Source organism: Pholis gunnellus (genome assembly GCF_910591455.1).
Source record: "Pholis gunnellus genome assembly, chromosome: 17".
NCBI classification, from domain to species: Eukaryota; Metazoa; Chordata; class Actinopteri; order Perciformes; family Pholidae; genus Pholis; species Pholis gunnellus.
In genome coordinates, this window is record NC_136544.1 from 21412099 (window position 1) to 21432312 (window position 20214).

The 20214-nt window shown below is 44.3% G+C and overlaps 2 protein-coding genes across 5 annotated transcripts in view; one reads left to right on the forward strand and one right to left on the reverse strand.

Moving 5' to 3' along the window:
• Positions 1-3973, forward strand: part of spns1 (SPNS lysolipid transporter 1, lysophospholipid) — a 10831-nt gene extending 6858 nt beyond the window's left edge. The window contains exons 6-11 of the mRNA XM_079177339.1: positions 34-236; positions 718-907; positions 993-1058; positions 1255-1353; positions 2542-2710; positions 3579-3973. Of these exons, the coding sequence (XP_079033465.1) occupies positions 34-236; positions 718-907; positions 993-1058; positions 1255-1353; positions 2542-2710; positions 3579-3646 (795 nt within the window). The 3' untranslated portion in view covers positions 3647-3973. The remainder of the gene's footprint in view (positions 1-33; positions 237-717; positions 908-992; positions 1059-1254; positions 1354-2541; positions 2711-3578) is intronic.
• A 1200-nt stretch (positions 3974-5173) lies between these two features.
• Positions 5174-16048, reverse strand: LOC306709305 (GTPase IMAP family member 4-like). Of its 4 annotated transcripts, none has more exons than XM_079177384.1 (3): positions 9372-9629; positions 7771-8403; positions 5174-5445 (listed from the first exon to the last, which is right to left on the reverse strand). In XM_079177384.1, exons 1-3 carry the CDS (start codon positions 9448-9450, stop codon positions 5405-5407), a joined length of 753 nt encoding a protein of 250 aa, XP_079033510.1. In that variant the 5' UTR covers positions 9451-9629; the 3' UTR covers positions 5174-5404. The 4 variants fall into 4 exon arrangements, with proteins under 4 accessions (XP_079033510.1, XP_079033508.1, XP_079033511.1 ...); XM_079177385.1 differs by lacking the exons at positions 7771-8403; positions 9372-9629 and adding exons at positions 14160-14348; positions 15889-16048 and having other exon boundaries at positions 5175-5445; XM_079177382.1 differs by having other exon boundaries at positions 5174-8403; positions 9372-9630.
• Positions 16049-20214: the final 4166 nt, after the last annotated feature.

The window sequence follows — 20214 nt, forward strand, 5'->3', positions numbered from 1 at the left end:
ATATAATCTTCGTCTTAGTTTGAACACTGAAAGGTGTTTTTAGTTTTTAACACCTGTTCCTCACACCTGCGTCTCCTCTGCAGCTACAGCTTCGTGTTGTCGACCTTCGGCTTCACGGCGGTGGCGTTCGTCACCGGCTCTCTGGCTCTTTGGGCTCCGACGTTCCTCTACAGGGCGGCCGTGTTCACCGGGGAGAGACCTCCCTGTTTCAAGGGGAACTGCGCCTCCTCAGACAGGTAAACCTGCAGGTGGATCTCCTGCTGTGGGTGTAACGCCGTCCAGATGTCAGGTGTTCACCTGGAGGAGAGAAACTGCTTTTATGGGGATTTGAAAGAAGACAACCTCCGGTTCTTTAAGAGAAGTCAAAGCTTCATGTGTTAAAGCTGCATTCTCTCTAGTGTCCACCAGGGGGCGACTCCTCTGGTTGTATAGAAGTCTATGAGAAAATGACTCTACTTCTCTCTTGATTTATTACCTCAGTAAACATTGTAAACATGAGTTTATGGTCTCAATCTCTAGTTTCAAGTCTTCTTCAATACAGCATGATGTTCATTTAGTAAATGATGGTCCATTTAGAGTCACACAGACCATAAAGCAGGGGATGCTTTAGGGGCGGGGCTACACAGTGATTGACAGGTCTCTCCGTCGCTCCTCCACGTCGTGACTGCGTCCACGTCTACGCTCTGTGGTCCTGACGCTGCGTTTCTCCTCCCTCAGTCTGATCTTCGGGGTGATCACCTGCGTGTCGGGCGTGCTGGGCGTGGCCAGCGGCGTGCAGCTGAGTCGGCGGCTGAGGACGAGGACGGACCGAGCCGACCCGCTGGTCTGCGCCGCCGGGCTGCTCCTCTCGGCTCCCTTCCTCTACCTCGCCATCGTCTTCGCTCAGGCCAGCACCGTCGCCACCTACGTGAGTCTCAGGAGCTTCAGCCGGAGCGCGAGTCAGTGAATACGTGAAGTCACACGGTGCTGATGTTTCCCCTTCGTCCTCTCAGGTCTTCATCTTCCTCGGAGAGACCTTCCTCTCCATGAACTGGGCCATCGTGGCTGATATCCTGCTGGTGAGGAGACTCCTGAAGACACAGTCCTCCATCGCTTCTTATTACTCACACACTGATGGCGTCTTTACGTCTTCACTGATTTATTTTAGTATTGTTATTATTATTAAATATTTTTTTAATTGTAATTTTTTATTATTATTATTATAAATATATTTATATATATTATTGTATTTATATTTGTAAACTTTGTTCTCAGTACGTCGTTCCTCCGACTCGTCGCTCCACAGCTGAAGCGTTTCAGATCGTCATCTCACATCTACTGGGAGACGCAGGAAGTCCGTACCTGATAGGAGTGGTGTGTACACACACACACACACACACACACACACACACACCCACACACACACACACACACACACACACACACACACACACACACACACACACACACACACACACACTTGGTGTTTGGGGTATTTAAAGGCTTTATTATTATAGACAGGTGCAGCAAAGATCCTTGATAATAAACTAATATTTCTATATTTTTTAGAAAGATATTTATTATTAAATGTATTTATTTAATGAAGGATTAAACCTTCAGATGATCCATCTTGTTTAAATCAGGTACAGACATTTAAAATCATAAATAATAATGATTGAAAATAAAGAACATACAGAAATAAATGTAAAGAGAAATAAAGTAAATTACAGTAAAGATATAAAGTAGATGAAATACATAAATACATTATTGTTATGTGTATATATTGAGCCGGGAGCTCGTGAGTATCCCCGCTCCCGCCCGGCGCCTCTCACCTTGAGCAACTCCAGAAAAGGACAAAGTCCAGCCCCTCTCCAGGATCTCGGTTCCAGGTTCTGTGTGTGGAGGTGAGTCCAGCTCCGGCTCCTCCCCCGCTAGCGAGGCGGCGTTCCCCGTCCCTAGAGCTCGTCTATGCTGCCGGCGATCGGCCCGACCCGCCGCCCGGTCTGCATTGCACCCGACCCGATGCTTGTCCCTGCGGGGTGGCGGGTCCACAAGGGCCACAGGGGCCACCAGACGCTCGCAGACGAGCTCCCCTGCTGGGTCTGGATCCGGGAGGGTTCCCCGGTTCCCCCGGTCCGGGCGAGGTGGCTGAAGACCGTGGGCTGCTTATCATCAGGGTTAGTCTGGACCGCTCCTAGTCTGGGCTCTCCCCTGAGACCGGTTTGCCTTGGGAGACCCAACCAGGGTCTACTGGGACCGGACAACAGCTCCCAGGACCACCGAGCCACTCAGACTCCTCCTAACTCCTCCTAACTCCTCCTAACTCCTCCTAACTCCTCCTAACTCCTCCTCCACGTTAGGGAGGAGATTCACAGAGCAACAGAGGAGTAAAGTCACTAAAGCTCATGAAAAGTGTAGTACAAGTACCTCCAGTGTGTACTCGAGGTGTGAGCGCTGTCTCAGGTGTCTCAGGTGTCTCTCACGTCTCTCGTGTCTCTCGTGTCTCTCACGTCTCTCACGTCTCTCGTGTCTCTCACGTCTCTCGTGTCTCTCGTGTCTCAGGTGTCGGACTCTCTGAGGAAGACGGACTCCTTCTTGTGGCAGTTCCGGTCCCTGCAGGTCTCTCTGCTGCTCTGCTCCTTCGTGGCCGTGATCGGAGGAGGCTTCTTCCTCGCCACCGCGCTCTTCATCAAAGGAGACCGCGATCGGGCCGAGAGCCACGCCCCCTCAGGTGAGACGTTCTCTTTCATCAATCACCAAAACGCATCAGAATCATCAGGTGTTCATGTTCACGACCGTCCCTGAACACATCTCATCAGAAACATTTTATTCTTCATGTTTCATCATAAACGTCTCTAATAAAGAGTTCACTGTTAAACTATGACGTCATGATGGATTCATCTGAGACCAACAGTCATGTGACCACAAGAGAGGAGAGGAGAGGAGGAGAGGAGAGGAGAGGGGAGGAGAGAGGAGGAGAGGGGAGGAGAGGGGAGGAGAGAGGAGGAGAGGAGAGGGGAGGGGAGAGGAGGAGAGGAGAGGAGAGAGGAGGAGAGGGGAGGAGAGGAGAGGAGAGAGGAGGAGAGGAGAGGAGAGAGGAGGAGAGGGGAGGAGAGGGGAGGAGAGAGGAGGAGAGGAGAGGAGAGGGGAGGGGAGAGGAGAGGAGAGGAGAGGAGAGAGGAGGAGAGGAGAGGAGAGAGGAGGAGAGGGGAGGAGAGGGGAGGAGAGAGGAGGAGAGGGGAGGAGAGGGGAGGAGAGAGGAGGAGAGGAGAGGAGAGGGGAGGGGAGAGGAGAGGAGAGGAGAGGAGAGAGGAGGAGAGGAGAGGAGAGAGGAGGAGAGGGGAGGAGAGGGGAGGAGAGAGGAGGAGAGGAGAGGAGAGGGGAGGGGAGAGGAGAGGAGAAGAGAGGAGAGGAGAGGAGAGGAGAGGAGAGAGGAGGAGAGGAGAGGAGAGGAGAGGAGACATGTGAATAGTCAATATAAACAGCATGGTGTACAGTAGAAAGTACTATAGTTACCTCTGAGATGTGGTGGAATATAAAGTACTATATCTGATGCTGTAAATACATAACCTTGTTGTTGTTGTTGTTGTTGTTTACAGACGAGCCCATCGTGGTCCCAAAGAGCGGCCGCTCCACCAGAGTCCCGGTGTCCAGCGTTCTGATCTGAGTTCAGACTCGGTGTTTGGTGTTTTTAGGACTCTCTGCTATGCAGAAACATGTTTATTGTTGAATTCTTGAAATTATACATTTTAAATAATTTTAACGACATGAGGGAACTTTTTTTTCTTCTTTTTGAGGATTTGTTGTAAATGTTGCCGATGAGCCAAACGAGCCGATCACAGATGAACGGATGAATATCTTGATCTGGTGACCTGGCTGGTCTGGGATCAGACATCTGGAACCAAAAGAGTCATTTTATACACAGCAGACGCTTTGTTGTTATATATCACGTGTTTTATGAGAGTTGAATTAAAACACTAATGTTCTTAACATAAAGAGCAGAGAATCGTTTGACTCTTTTTATTGATCTTTGATCTCCTCAAGTTTAAAGAAACGGTTTTATTTAAAGATGGTTTTTCTGTTCAGAAAGAGCTTCACCAGGTGGACCGACTCAGCAGCTAGAACTCATATATATATATATATATATATATATATATATATATATAAAATATATCATTAATGATCCAAGAGGAGAAAATAAGTAGAGCTCAGACTTATATTGTTGTTGTTGTTGTTGTTGTTATTAGAAGGTTTTACCTGAAGAAGAACTGCTTTAAAGTCAGTGAGTTATGAAATGTTTCATATTTCATGGTTTATACCTGTGACCACCAGAGGGCAGCATCACATGAAACATCTGTTCATCTGCACACAGCAGCACAACGTCCCGTCAGAGGAGATCAGACGCATCAAGAGCACCAAATACAAGTACTCTGTTACATTTAACAGCAAGTATCAGCACAGAAGTATTACCAACGGAACACACTTTGAAGTGTCAAAGGTTCTCCTCATGAAGAACCTTTAACACGATATCATCTCAGAGGTGATCGTTGTACTTTGTGTACTTGATAACAATGGTCCTTATTTATATGTCCAACCTCAATCTGAAGCAACAGAAACAGAGAAAGTGAAATAAATGGAGTGAAGTAAAAAGAAGTAGAACTTCGTATAACGTGGAAATACTCCCAACATTTTGATCACGATGTTTCTAAAGACTCAGAGAAACGTTTCATCTTCAGAGGAACGTGAAGACGAGCTGGAACATCACAGCGAAGCAACGAGGACGAGGAAGTCTTGAACCTGGAGTCAGTGTAGCAGCACAGCCACGGCCTGTTGATGGACCTTTGTTCACGGTGAACGTTCACATGAGGCGAGCTGACGTCAGCGTCCTAAACGTCCTGAATCCACATCAGAGGTTTATGGTGAACCAGAGTTTGGTCCTGATACCTCCAGAAGTTAACCACCACCAACATGTAGAAGTCCAGCAGAAGACTAACAACAACACATAGGGCTGTGTTAGTCGTACATGTTTCAGGTCGACATTAAATACGATCCAGGAAGTCCAGGCTGAGCTTGAAGGCCTATCGGGGCCTTCTCACTCCTGAAAGGACGATGAAGGTTTGTGTTTTTGTCTCACGGCCGTTATTCTGCCTCGCTGCTCTGAATAACAGCAGGTTGGTTTAAACTAGCTGGTTCCAGTCAGTAATACGCATTAATCTGATGAGGACACAGGCCTTTATTATTGGTGAAAGATTACATAATCCAGAAATCACAATGAAAAGCTGTATCGATTACACAACCACTGTTTGGAAAACAAATACAAGTTATGCATAATTTGTCATTATCAATATATCAAATCACAACAGTTAGCACATCATGTCCACAGGATCCAGCTGCACCACGACTCCGTCAAAGCTCCACAGCCGGCTCAATGTCCACTGGACGTTTCAGAAGTGTGAGGGGGGGGGTCTGTATATCACACATTAATAACACAGTTCAGAGATGTATGCAGAACACATTTTTCTTGTTTTACAAGCTTATTAAATACCCGTTTGCAGCTCGTTTACATGGAGTAACAGATGCTTGGTGGCTGTACTTGAATATGACAACCCTTTAACTTTCTACAACATGTTTTTCTGTAGACTGTGTCGTGGTCATTGTGTGTGTTTGTTGGCGTGTGATTATTTGATTAAAGAAGAGGCAATATATAAGTTCAACTGCAATACTGGAGCCATGACTGTCCAAGAGGGGGTCAAATAGAACCATAGTACGTTTATAGGGGGAGACTGCTCCAAAAATGACAAACTGAAGATATTATATTGTGTATTGATGCAGTTGAAGCTCTCTGTTTCAACTTTAGCTTTTGGGTCAACATTCTGGGATAGCAAACATCAACATAATGATAACATGTTAGCTTCCATTTCCTAGCTCACGTTAACTATAATCTTTAGCCAACATCGAAACAAAAATGTTGAGTAATGTTAACTGAAATGTTAGCTAGCGTTAACTAAAACGTAAGGTAATGACAACTAAAATGTTAGTTAGCATTAACTAAAAAGTTAGTTAGCATTAACTAAAATGTTAGGTCATGTTAACTAAAATGTTAGTTAGCATTAATTAAAATCTAAGCTAGCGTTAACTAAGATGTTAGCTAGTGTTAACTAAGATGTTAGCTAGTGTTAACTAAGATGTTAGCTAGCGTTAACTAAGATGTTAGCTAGCGTTAACTAAGATGTTAGCTAGCGTTAACTAAGATGTTAGCTAGTGTTAACTAAGATGTTAGCTAGTGTTAACTAAGATGTTAGCTAGTGTTAACTAAGATTTTAGCTAGCGTTAACTAAGATGTTAGCTAGCGTTAACTAAGATGTTAGCTAGCGTTAACTAAGATGTTAGCTAGCGTTAACTAAGATGTTAGCTAGTGTTAACTAAGATGTTAGCTAGTGTTAACTAAGATGTTAGCTAGCGTTAACTAAGATGTTAGCTAGCGTTAACTAAGATGTTAGCTAGTGTTAACTAAGATGTTAGCTAGCGTTAACTAAGATGTTAGCTAGCGTTAACTAAGATGTTAGCTAGTGTTAACTAAGATGTTAGCTAGTGTTAACTAAGATTTTAGCTAGCGTTAACTAAGATGTTAGCTAGCGTTAACTAACATGTTAGCTAGTGTTAACTAAGATGTTAGCTAGCGTTAACTAAGATGTTAGCTAGTGTTAACTAAGATGTTAGCTAGTGTTAACTAAAAAGTTAGGTCATGTTGACTAAAATGAGGAGCCTGCCTAAAGTTTGGCCCCTGCCCTCTTTTGGGGGACATTTGGGTGCAGGAAGTTTGTAGTGACCAGACATCTTAGATAGGAGACACTGTCACAATGGTGCTTTTTGTCTTAAAGCAGACTTTAACACAGGAGCCCTTTATTAGACATGGCCTCAAGATTATGTTCAAATCCAGGATCCACCTCACAGCCTTGTATACCAGTTTTATTCATGTTGTTCTCAGCAATTTAGAATCAATCAAATTACCACAAAGTCAAAGGCACACAGACAACCTGGAGCCTGAGGGGCCCCTGAGGGTCTGAGGCCCTTAGTTTAGTTTGTTTTTTGCTCCCAAGTGGGATCCGAGTCCTTTAACATTGAATACTTGAGTCAAGAGCATCTCTTTCCACATAAACCAGCTGCACCAAACCAGTTACATTTAACAAAGCACTTATATTTGTGGCACAAAACAGATGTAGAATACATTATCTATGATAATAAAGTTATTAGTTACAACTTACAAAGACTGTTGTTCTATATATATATAACTGTTCTGTATTGAGAATAGTATCTGTGAGACCATTGAACCCAAACGCTGTTCAACTTCTACATTCATCTGACCATCTCTAATATTTCAGAAACTAAAATGTTTAGGTCGGCCACAACCAATCAGCAGCAACCTCAGCTGACTCAGCCACTATGTGAATGGCCTTTTGGTTTAACATGTACCGGATTTAATCTGACAAAGGCAAAAACAAAACAGAAATAACTCAAATATATAAATTCCACCACCATGATTTCCCTTTTATATGTTTCATTTGTAAGAATTGGTCTGATCAGCTTACAACCAGTCTCCCCGGGTTGTCTTGGGGCGTATGGCGTAAAACACTAAACCTGCCACTCCTGCTGCCAGCAGGCCACCCGCTCCACCTCCCAATGCAGCTCCTACCGCAGACGTCATGGTGCCACCACCAGCAGCAAGATACCCGATCATACACCCGACCAAAACTCCAGCAACAATAACAATTTCGAGAGACATTGGCTTGCCTTCTTTTCCTGCATCTCGTTCCTGTTGTTTTCTGAATTCTGTTTGAGCTTTTTCGAGCATCTCAGGAGTGTAGCATCCTCTTGCTTTCTGAACCATTCTGCTCATCTTTTCTAGTAGCTCAGGGACTTCATTGGATCCCTGGAGGTCGTTGTCAAAAACATGGTAATTCTTGTTGCACGCTTTGATGAGGTTGTGGAGATTTTCATTTGATCGAATGTAGTATTCGATGTCATCCTTTTTTGGTTTCTGTTGTTCACTGGTGAACAAGATCATAGTGTAAGCGTTTATGTTTTTGCCAAAAGTGTTGCGAATGATTTTCCAAATCTTAATTTCCTCTTCTGTGAATGGGTCAGGATACATCAGCACAAGCAGGAACACGTGAGGACCGGGCTTGGTAAGGAAGATGGATCTCTTGATCTCTGCCACCACCGATTCGTCCTTTGTTTCGTCAGGTTGACTCAGATCCGGAGTATCGACAACAACCACGTTTTGTTCGTTAATATTCTTTTCTGCCTTTTGGCACTTTTGATTGCCACATGAGAGGAAAAGACCTTCATCGCCCAGGATGATGTTTCCTGCAGCACTCTTCTCAACTCCGACCTTTCCCAGCAGCACGATCCTCAGCTCCTCCACTGTTAGAATAATTCACAGGCGTTAGTTATGTCAAACACAGCCATCAAGTTGTTCATCTAAAAGGAACAGTTCAGGGTCAGATGTTCATATTGACACCACTCACACGTCTGAACAGTCAATACGAAGCTACAGCCAAGTGCTTGTTAGCCTAGCTTAGCATAAAGACTGGAAACAGGGGGAAACTGCTAGCCTGTCCGATGGTAACAGAATCCACCTGCAGGTGACTGATGTGTTACATACATAGACTGTTTAAAACATGGCCAGAGTCTCCATGACATCACCTCTAGGTTTCTGAAGTAAAGCTCAAAGCTCCAGCCTGTGCGGTGTTTCAGGATTATCCGAGTCTCAAGTTCTTGATATTCCGTTTAAAACGGATTCCAGCAGCGCACACACAGCAGCGCACACACAGCAGCACACACACAGCAGCGCACACACAGCAGCGCACACACAGCAGCACACACTTCACCGCGCAGCAAACCGTATTATTTATTTGTGCATGAAAAACTCTCCAAAAGGCACCAACACCATGAACATGGCCGAGGATATCAACTGAGATGCCTCTCTTACTAAAATTGCTAAATAAAATGAAATGATCACGTTCAGAAACAAACAGTAAACGTCTGCTTTGGCTGCTATTTGTAATTAAACGTGTCTGTATCTGTCACCATAATTTGCATTTAACAGCAATATTGAATCCAAAAGTCCTGTTTGTGACAAATTACATAAGCAAAGTAAAAACAAATCAAGTCTGTGTATGTAAAAATATGAATAAATATGAAGCTCCAGAGTGAATATGAAGCGTTAAAGTGTTCATGAACTGATCATGAGGATAATAAAACGTCCCACTGCAGATAGAGACACCAGCTAACACCTGTATGTACAGTAAAGGACCGTTTCTGTCAATATTAGTTCACGTTGACCCAAAAGAGAGAAGAGAACGAGCTGTGGATGAATATAGAGTACTAACCAGCCTTTAGAGGGTCCGTCTCTTTCTTGGAAAAGCAGCTCATCTTTGAAGTCTCGTCTCTTCTTCTGACTATTTTCATTCCCGTCTCATCCTTTTATATTGAAGCCTGCTTCTGGTTCCCTCCCCTGGAACACGTCTCCTGTTTGTGGCTGGATGTGGCCGAAAGCATCACAGAAGAGGGAAGAGCTCCAGAACATTCAGTACAATTCCACAAGTCTCAGCAAGGACAACAGATCCCTTTAGTGAAGTTCATAACAAAGTCCCCACAATACTAGACAATCCATCATAGAGATGTAAAGACAGTTTAAGAGGTACAAGTAGGATTCCAGCAGAAAGGTGGTCCAGGACCACGTGAAGGTCCAGGACCACATGAAGGTCCAGGACCACATGAAGGTCCAGGACCACATGAAGGTCCAGGACCACATGAAGGTCCTGGACCTTTGCCCTCTGGTAGAGTTAGATGTTCAGGTTGATACCACTCTATCGTCTGTTGTTGAGAGAAACGTATACAAATTGTAAACACATATCATAATATATATATGCATTAAAACGTAGCAATATCACACACACACACACACGCACACACACACACACACACACACGCACACACGCGCACACACACACACACACGCACACACACACACACAGGATGCACATCCTGTCTACGAGCTGGAACGCCCGAACGTTGTCACAACCCAACGGTCACACCCTGTGAGGACGACAGAAGACATGAACACCAAAGACTCCGCTCTACACAGAGAAACGTCAGCTCGCCTTAACAGAACAAACAGCATTATGATCATCGCCTTCGGGACGTAACATATATACATCTGCTTGCTTACTTGCTTGATTGTTGTATAAACTTGTAAAGGAAATGAACGTACTCTGAAACACCCTACAAGTGATGTAGAGAAACCTAAAAGCTTTGGCTCAGGGTACTCTTTGTGCTCCGAGTGAACCCCCCGCTGACAGCTGTAAGACGGGCATCTTCCTGTGACGTGAAGGTGAGTGTGTGCTCTTCCTGCTGATGGACATTAAAACGACACAAAATAAGACAAACAAGCTGTTCACAGCGGGGAAGTCCACCCACAGGGACGACCTGCCTCAGAGTAGTTCAGTCGTCTACTCGTGATCCTACACTAACCGGACCCCTTCTCAAAGTTCTCCTTGAAATCGTTGGCCAACTTTGATGAACCGTAGTGAGCAGGATCCTGGTGAAACTAGATGGTCGACTGAAGACCAGAGGCCTCAAACAGACCGGCCGAGGCTCTGGTGTCATACCTGATATCTAGAAGAGCCCACCGGGGTGTTTGTTGAAGAGAGAAAACGCATCACTGTACAGTAAATATGAAAGTGCAGCTGGATAGCCTAGCTTAGCATAAAGACTGGAAACAGGGGAAACAGCGTGGCTCTGTCCAAAGGTAGCAAAATCCACCTACCAGCACCTCTAAAGCTCACTAATCTGTATAGAAACTGAACCATAAAAACAATTATTTGTAAAATAATCTCAGACATATTTCTCATTTCTTGCCCAGGACGTTAGGTTTAACAATTACACATCAGGTTGACTCCAGAGCATCTGATATGAATCACCAGTTAACACCTCTAGCCCGTCACTTAAACATGCCGGTACACGCACACACACACGCACACACGCACACACGCACACACACACACACACACACACACACACACACACACACACACACACACACACACACATACACACACACACACACACACACACACACACACACCTTCCTCTCGAGTGCTACCACGCTGCTCTGCTTGCTCGTCTGCATGTTTTATATTTCTACATTTATGGAAACGAAGAGAGAGGCAAAGAATGAGACACATTATGCTCTGCATCCACATAACTGTGTGATTGTTACCTCAAAGCTACGGACATGTCATGTGACTTAGTGACGTAGCATCAGGTGACATCAGTATACAGACATCACAGTCATTTAGCTTTCATCCAAAGCGACTCACGATAAGTGTGTTCAACATCGGTATTCAAGAGAACTAGAGTCACCAGAAGTCATAAGTACATCTCCTTGTTTAATCAAGCATCTAAGAGCATAAACCAGAGCAGAGTTACAGCGCAGAAACAAGAGGGAGCAGAGAAGGGGGCCCAGGACTGAACCTTGTGGAACCCCCGTAGTCAGACACGGCCCCCCTCCATGTCACCTGGTAGGACCTCCTAAAACCTTCCACGAACTGTCTGTTTGAGTTCATGGAGGAAGATTTTAGAGAAGATCTAAAGTATCAAACACGACCTTTCATTATTAAAGACCACTTTATCACTCTGTCGTATTTTTTTTAACTAAGCAACCAATCTACTTCCTGTTTACACCAGCACCCGCCCGCATGCCCAGTGCACGTGAAGAGTCACGTGATGTTTGTGTTCAGGCGTGTTAGTGTGGACGAGGATCAATTAGAAAACGATGCTGAAATCGGAGTAGTGTGGACGTGGCCTGAATCACACAAACACAAACTGCAAAAGCACGAACACTGAAGCAGCCTCGCTGCAGCTTATAGCACTCTACTTAGTCTATTGTAGCTCCAGAAGCCAAAGACACTCACGCTCTCTGTCTTTCTCTACTACGTCAGCTGCTTTGAGCTTCTAACACTGACGGAGGAGGATACAAGTGAAATACCAGGAGAAAAAAGACAAATCCTGAAGTTTAATTTGCATTATTTATTGTTTAAAAACATTTTCATCTGACAGAAAAAATGAAAACAATGTAAATGAAAACCAATGACTTTACACTCCACAAATCAATATTTGTCTTAAAACATTGAACATTAAAGAACATATTGTCTGTTAATATTTGATTACACTGCATAATGTCATGCATTCATTCATTACATGTTACATTTCCCTCCACAAACCAAGATAATCTTCAGTAATGAACTCCACTTTGATGATGTTTGAAGTGTAAAGTAAAAAGCTAACGTTAGTCTATAAAGGACCTCCACCACGGTCACATGACTTCATGTTAGTCTATAAAGGACCTTCACCACGGTCACGTGACTTCATGTTAGTCTATAAAGGACCTTCACCACGGTCACATGACTTCATGTTAGTCTATAAAGGACCTTCACCACGGTCACATGACTTCATGTTAGTCTATAAAGGACCTTCACCACGGTCACGTGACTTCATGTTAGTCTATAAAGGACCTTCACCACGGTCACGTGACTTCATGTTAGTCTATAAAGGAACTCCACCACGGTCACGTGACTTCACGTTAGTCTATAAAGGAACTCCACCACGGTCACATGACTTCACGTTAGTCTATAAAGGACCTTCACCACGGTCACGTGACTTCATGTTAGTCTATAAAGGACCTTCACCACGGTCACGTGACTTCACGTTAGTCTATAAAGGACCTTCACCACGGTCACATGACTTCATGTTAGTCTATAAAGGACCTTCACCACGGTCACATGACTTCATGTTAGTCTATAAAGGACCTTCACCACGGTCACGTGACTTCACGTTAGTCTATAAAGGACCTTCACCACGGTCACGTGACTTCACGTTAGTCTATAAAGGACCTTCACCACGGTCACATGACTTCACGTTAGTCTATAAAGGACCTTCACCACGGTCACGTGACTTCACGTTAGTCTATAAAGGACCTTCACCACGGTCACGTGACTTCACGTTAGTCTATAAAGGACCTTCACCACGGTCACATGACTTCATGTTAGTCTATAAAGGACCTTCACCACGGTCACATGACTTCATGTTAGTCTATAAAGGACCTTCACCACGGTCACGTGACTTCATGTTAGTCTATAAAGGACCTTCACCACGGTCACGTGACTTCACGTTAGTCTATAAAGGACCTTCACCACGGTCACATGACTTCATGTTAGTCTATAAAGGACCTTCACCACGGTCACATGACTTCATGTTAGTCTATAAAGGACCTTCACCACGGTCACATGGGAGAAAACACACAGCTGGGAGAAAACTGGATCATTACTTCACAACATACAAACTATTTGAAATTCAACCCAGTAATTATAAAGAGTGTTTTAATGCGTCTGTGATAATCGAACAAAAAAAAAGATGAAAAAACAATCATATTAACACCCATTCACCACTTTGATTTCCCTGTTCCATAACTTTTTGACTTTTGGGGAATATTCAGTTGACATCTTTCACTTCTTCAGTTTAGCAAAGTTTTTCAACTGTGTTTTTGATCCAAGTGACGACATCGAACACAATTTTGCAATTTTTCTCGCCCGCAAACTGACTCAAGATTTCCTTCACCGTTGCTTGAATAATCCCTTCCTCATCTACTTCTGGTTTTTTGCCTTGTTTTTCTTGTTCTTCCCTCATTTTCTTCTCCATCTCCTCTTTGATCTTCTGAGCCTGCTGAAACATTTCATTGGTGTACATCTTCTTCTTTTCTTCTCTGTTTTGAACAATGCTGTTGATCTTCTTCAGAAGCTCCGGCACCTGGTCTGGGATTGTGTTCTCCTTGTTGTCAAAAGTATGCCAGTCAACGCTGAAGCCTTTGATGCGTCTCCCATCGAAGTCTTCCTGAGATAGAGGTTTTATATCTCCTTTGGTGAACAAGGCCAATGTGTAATCTTTGGTGTTTTCACCGAACATCTCCTGAAGGATTTTCCATGACTCCATATCGCCTTTTGATTCAGCTCGATGCGTCGTCACAAGCAGGAACATATGAACACCAGGAGCGGCGTGTACGATGGCGTCCGTGAGGGTTTTCTCCAGCTCTGCTTTTGTTTTCTTTGTGTGCAACATACCTGGAGTATCGATGATAACCAGTTTATAGTCATCAAACTCTCGTGTTTCACTCGTGCACTCTGTTGTGTCAGAGGAAGCAGACGGCAGAGAGTAAACAGGATCTCTCCCCATGAGGGTGTTCATGGATGAAGTCTTCCCAGCTTTAGTCTTTCCAATGAGCATAATCTTCAGCTCGGGCTTCTTTGGCTCTGTTGGAGAATTTAAAACAAACAGTAATTATTGATATTCAAAGTCTCACAGCGCTGTCTTTTTATTGACTATTAATCGTAAAAGATGGTAAAATACTGAGTTATGTTTCTACCAGAGATATTATTCTGCGTTTTATGGATAAATATATATTTCTTAAAGCTGTTCATCTCAGTGTTGTTTCCTTATCTCTAGAAGTTAGATGATCAGCTGTTACATGAAGCTGTGTCTAACACCGTGGACCAGAGGAGAAACACATGTGATGTGAGGAACACATTTCATGTCCATCTATTGGTAAAAGACCCCAAAACAGCAAAACCGTGTTTCTCATTTTCAACCCTCCACCTGAGACCAAATGTCACAGCGCCCCCTAGCGGCCGGAGTAGTTATGACCCGGAGGGGTCTGAACTATACTGGTAAGTACCGGTTAGTGTTTAGATGGGCATCTTTCCAAAATATGGCTTTAAAAGTCCTCGCCAAGAGAAATGAATGGATGAACTGTTTGGCCACTGAAGCTGCTTTTCCCGGTTGTAAAAGTCATTCATTAAAAGCCCCTTTGATCTTTCTGCCCCCTCCTGGTTCATTTCTCTGCCAGAACTCAATAAATAGAACTAACAGAGTTGTTCTTTGTTGCCTGTGCGAGTCCGTCTGGAGGTCCTGATTGGACCGACACCCTGTCCTGCCCTCCGATCCGGATCAGCAATCAAGACTTGTACAAATAGTCGGCTGTGATTTATTTTGATTTATTTGTTTCCCTTTCTTTCTGGTTCTTTGCCTTTTCTTCTGTGTTTGTTCAGTCAAACGCTTGTATTTGATTAGTTCCAGCTGGTTTTATGTTGCTTGCTAAAAAAAAGGATATTTTTTAACTCCTCGAAATAAAGTGAAAGTACAGTGAAAGTCCTAAAAACACAAGATTTCAGAAATATAACCGAGTAACTTTTGAAAGAAGGTCACTTGCTGCTCACATCCCATAATGAGGAGTGAACTACTGTCACTATACAGCGTAGTTATAGTTCTGTCTGTTGTGTCTAAATCATCAAATTAATTAAAATGCTGAAACATGATGAATCAAGCCATGAATACTCTTTGAATGGTAAAAGCTGATGTTAGAAATGTTAGCAGTGATTTAGCAAATGTCACTTCTTAATTTGCACGATGCAGCCGATCTGTCTAAAATACTTAATCACTAACAAATACATCGTTATGTGAGACATGAATCCATGAGCCAGAGCTGTTCCATTTGTTAAATCAAGTCAATCAAAGATATTAAAGCTTAACAACTGTAACAACACAATGCAACTATGCAAATAGAAATCTGTTCATTACAAGAAATATAAATGTGAAATGAAGTCGTGTACAACAAACAAGGTCTTAAAGACAAAGTTCATTGTTCCAGAAGAAGAAAGACAAGTAGAGGCTCGAGTATGATGATGAAAGAAGCTTCATCGTGTGAATGAGATCTGAAAACAGAACTTAGAGAATAAGGTGTTGCTCTGCTGGTTCACTAAAGACCAGAACCACCTCTGTATGAAAGAGACTCACCTGTCATCGTCGCTTTGTCTTTGTCTTGTAGGAGCAGGTGATCGCTGATGTCTTGCTGCTGTTGATGTGTTGTTGAATAGTTTGTCATTTCATCTTTATATATTATAGTCTGTGTGTGTGTGTGTGTGTGTGTGTGTGTGTGTGTGTGTGTGTGTGTGTGTGTGTGTGTGTGTGTGTGTGTGTGTGTGAAAGAGGAGGGAGGAGTAGTTTCACTCAAAGCAAGGCGTAAACTGTTAACCTATCACACAGAACGTGGGGTTCTGTTCTTTCAATGATCAGCTATACGATACAGTAACTTCCCGATAAACACAATGACCTGAATCAGCCTCACGATCAGACGACTTCCATCCTTTTCATCGGCTGTGCACGATAAAGTCTCTGTGGTGGAGGATCCCCGTCCTTACGGCTGACACAGAGAAAGAGAATCTGTTTCTCTGAAGAGTTTCCTTCACGTCTGCAGGCAAACTGTCCTCTAGTTTAAAAGCAGCAGCGTTGTGTTCTTGCCTCCTGACGTGTGAATGGAACCGCGTGGTCTGGTGTGGAGGTGGGAGTGAAACAAGGTTTGGTAAAAGAAGGTCTGAGCCACAGGGGTCCTGGGGGGTCTGCGGCCCTCGTCCAGTTAGAGGTTTTATTGTTAGTGCATGAACATTCCTCGGAGCTTCTCTGAGGCCCAGAGCACACGGTCCCAACATCACCGTCATCTTCTTTCACCAGAACTTGTGTTTTCATATTTCTTTGTTCACATTTTGGAGGAAATCAAATCCCGTCTGAGCCTCATAGATGAGAGAGTTTGAGTTCAGCACTGTTTGTGGAATTATTGGATGTAAATGCTGATTTCTGCTCAGATCCTTGTGAGCAGACATCTACAGGATCATGAACAGACCTCTGAAGGTCTTTATGACATAGCAGTTACACCACGAAATATGTTCAATGATTATCAAAGATAATAAAATAATTAAATGAGTTGGCGTCACCACGGTATCATCAATGGTGATGGACGGGTCTCGGTGCCAAGACTGTTAAGTATCTGCACTCTGCATTGTGTTCGTGTCGGTAAATATTGACTTGAACAAGACTCCTGTTGATTCCTCAGAATCTGGAGGTGAAGTCTGCCAACAATGCGTTCCCAGGAACAGGCGAGGCCGTCAGAGAGAACACAAGCTGCAACGTGCTGGAAGCAACCCGCCCCGATGGCTCAGCTCCATCGAGCTCTCTGCTTCTTCACCGGCCTGAGAACACGCCCGACTATATTCATGAACCAGCTCACACCAGCGGTCGTGCGTCTTTCAGCCCGTTTAGTCGTTATTAATAACACAGAACGCTGAACTTTATGCTGTGTTTTACATAAAGTAGTTCCCTTTCATGTGGAGTCACAGGAAAATAAATATCAACAATAAAAAAGAATATGAAAATGTAAAGAAATGTGGAAATAAAAAGACAAAACATAAAAGGATAATAGCATTATCATTGATTGTTTACTTATTTCTATATTTAAAAAATCTATACTTATAACTTACTTATATATAAAGTACTCTTTATTTTGCTGTATACTTTCATTTATTTATTTCTCCTCATTTAATAATGTAATGTATTAATCTTTATGCTTTTGTTTTTCCGTATTATTTTCTACTTTGTTCAGAGCGACAGTGAACAGCAGCCATGATGGAAGTCAATGGACACCTGGAGCAGTGAGCGCGTGACCACACTCACGGGTCTCTCTGGTTAAGGGAGCGACCACGACGGAGAAGTTCTGACTAAAACACCGGAAGTCTGCAGCTGAGTTCCCGCCTGCTGGTGGAGGCTCCACCGGGCCGACCTGTTTCACCAGCTGAGTAACCGTCGCTTCACCGGAACTCACCCGTCACAAGGTTCAGGGCCACACCGCCACCTGCTGGACGCAGCCTGCAGCTGCAGCTTTCACTCAGAAACAGTGAAGAAGAGTAAACCCGTCTGAACCTCATAGATGGGAGAGTTTGAGTCCAGCACTGTTTGTGGAATTATTGGATGTAAATGCTGATTTCTGCACATATCCTTGTGAGCAGACATCTACAGGATCATGAACAGACCTTTGAAGGTCTTTATGACATAGCAGTTACACCATGAAATATGTTCTAATTATCAAAGATAACAAAATAATTTACATCACATTACATTCATTGAGCAGACGCTTTTATCCAAAGAGACTTACAGTAAGTGTATTCAACATAGTATTCAAGAGAACTACTAGTCACCAGAAGTCATGAGTTCATCTCCTTTAAACATCTAAGAGCATAAACCAGAGCAGACGTACAGAAACACACTAGCATGAACACAACCAGTGCTGAGAGGAAGGCTCAGGGTAGAGCTTCATGAAGAGGTGAGTCTTCAGCCTGATGGAAGATGGGCAGCGACTCTGCTGTCCTGACGTCAGTGGGGAGTTCATTCCACCATCGTGGGGCCAGGACAGAGAACAGAGACCGGGTCCATCGGCCGCAGGGACCTCTGAGCGACGGGGAACCGATCGCCCCGAGGCAGCAGAGCCAAGTGGTCGGGCGGGGGTGTAGGGCTAGACCATGGCCTGGAGACAGGAAGGAGCTGTTCCTTTCACTGCCCTGTAGGCTAGCACCAGAGTCTGAACCTGTAGACTAGCACCAGAGACTGAACCTGTAGACTAGCACCAGAGTCTGAACCTGTAGACTAGCACCAGAGTCTGAACCTGTAGACTAGCACCAGAGTCTGAACCTGTAGGCTAGCACCAGAGTCTGAACCTGTAGGCTAGCACCAGAGTCTGAACCTGTAGACTAGCACCAGAGACTGAACCTGTAGACTAGCACCAGAGTCTGAACCTGTAGACTAGCACCAGAGTCTGAACCTGTAGGCTAGCACCAGAGTCTGAACCTGTAGACTAGCACCAGAGTCTGAACCTGTAGACTAGCACCAGAGTCTGAACCTGTAGGCCAGCACCAGAGTCTGAACCTGGATGTGAGCTCTTACAGGGAGCCAGTGTAGAGCACGGAGAAGGGAGGTTTTGGGAGAACTTGGGGCGATTGAACACCAGACGAGCTGCAGCTTTCTGGACGAGCTCCAGAGGTCTGATGGCCGACGCCGGGGCTCCAGCAAGTAGAGAGCTGCAGTAGACCAGGAGGGAGATGACCAGAGCCTGGATGAGGACCTGCTCCATCTCCTCAGTGAGGAAGAGGAGAATCCTCCTGATGTTGTAGAGCAGGAATCTACAGGAGCGTGTAACCGATGAGATGTTTGCTGAGAACAACAGTTAGTCGTCCAGGGTCACACCCAGGTTCCTCGCAATCCGAGTTGGCGTCACCACGGTATCATCAATGGTGATGGACGGGTCTCGGTGCCAAGACTGTTAAGTATCTGCACTCTGCATTGTGTTGGTGTCGGTAAATATTGACTTGAACAAGACTCCTGTTGATTCCTCAGAATCTGGAGGTGAAGTCTGCCAACAATGCGTTCCCAGGAACAGGCGAGGCCGTCAGAGAGAACACAAGCTGCAACGTGCTGGAAGCAACCCGCCCCGATGGCTCAGCTCCATCGAGCTCTCTGCTTCTTCACCGGCCTGAGAACACGCCCGACTATATTCATGAACCAGCTCACACCAGCGGTCGTGCGTCTTTCAGCCCGTTTAGTCGTTATTAATAACACAGAACGCTGAACTTTATGCTGTGTTTTACATAAAGTAGTTCCCTTTCATGTGGAGTCACAGGAAAATAAATATCAACAATAAAAAAGAATATGAAAATGTAAAGAAATGTGGAAATAAAAAGACAAAACATAAAAGGATAATCGCATTATCATTGATTGTTTACTTATTTCTATATTTAAAAAATCTATTCTCATTACTTACTTATATATAAATTGCGCTTTATTTTGCTGTATACTTTCATTTATTTATTCCTCCTCATTTAATAATGTAATGTATTAATCTTTATGCTTTTGTTTTTCCGTATTATTTTCTACTTTGTTCAGAGCGACAGTGAACAGCAGCCATGATGGAAGTCAATGGACACCTGGAGCAGTGAGCGCGTGACCACACTCACGTTCTGACTACAACACCGGAAGTCTTCAGCTGAGTTCCCGCCTGCTGGTGGAGGCTCCACCGGGCCGAGCTGTTTCACCAGCTGAGTAACCGTCGCTTCACCGGAACTCACCCGTCACAAGGTTCAGGGCCACACCGCCACCTGCTGGACGCAGCCTGCAGCTGCAGCTTTCACTCAGAAACAGCGAAGAAGAGTAAACCCTGCTTGTTGTTGGAATGTGATACAAGTTGATGTACAGTTAGGAGGTACTTGATGTACAATTAGGAGGTACTTGATGTACAGTTAG

Coding starts and splice junctions, on each gene's coding strand:
- LOC306709305 (XM_079177382.1), bottom strand. CDS start 9,450: ATGAAAATAGTCAGAAGAAGAGACGAGACTTCAAAGATGAGCTGCTTT. Junction 8,404..9,371: donor GACGGACCCTCTAAAGGCTG/GTTAGTACTCTA, acceptor TTATTCTAACAG/TGGAGGAGCTGAGGATCGTG.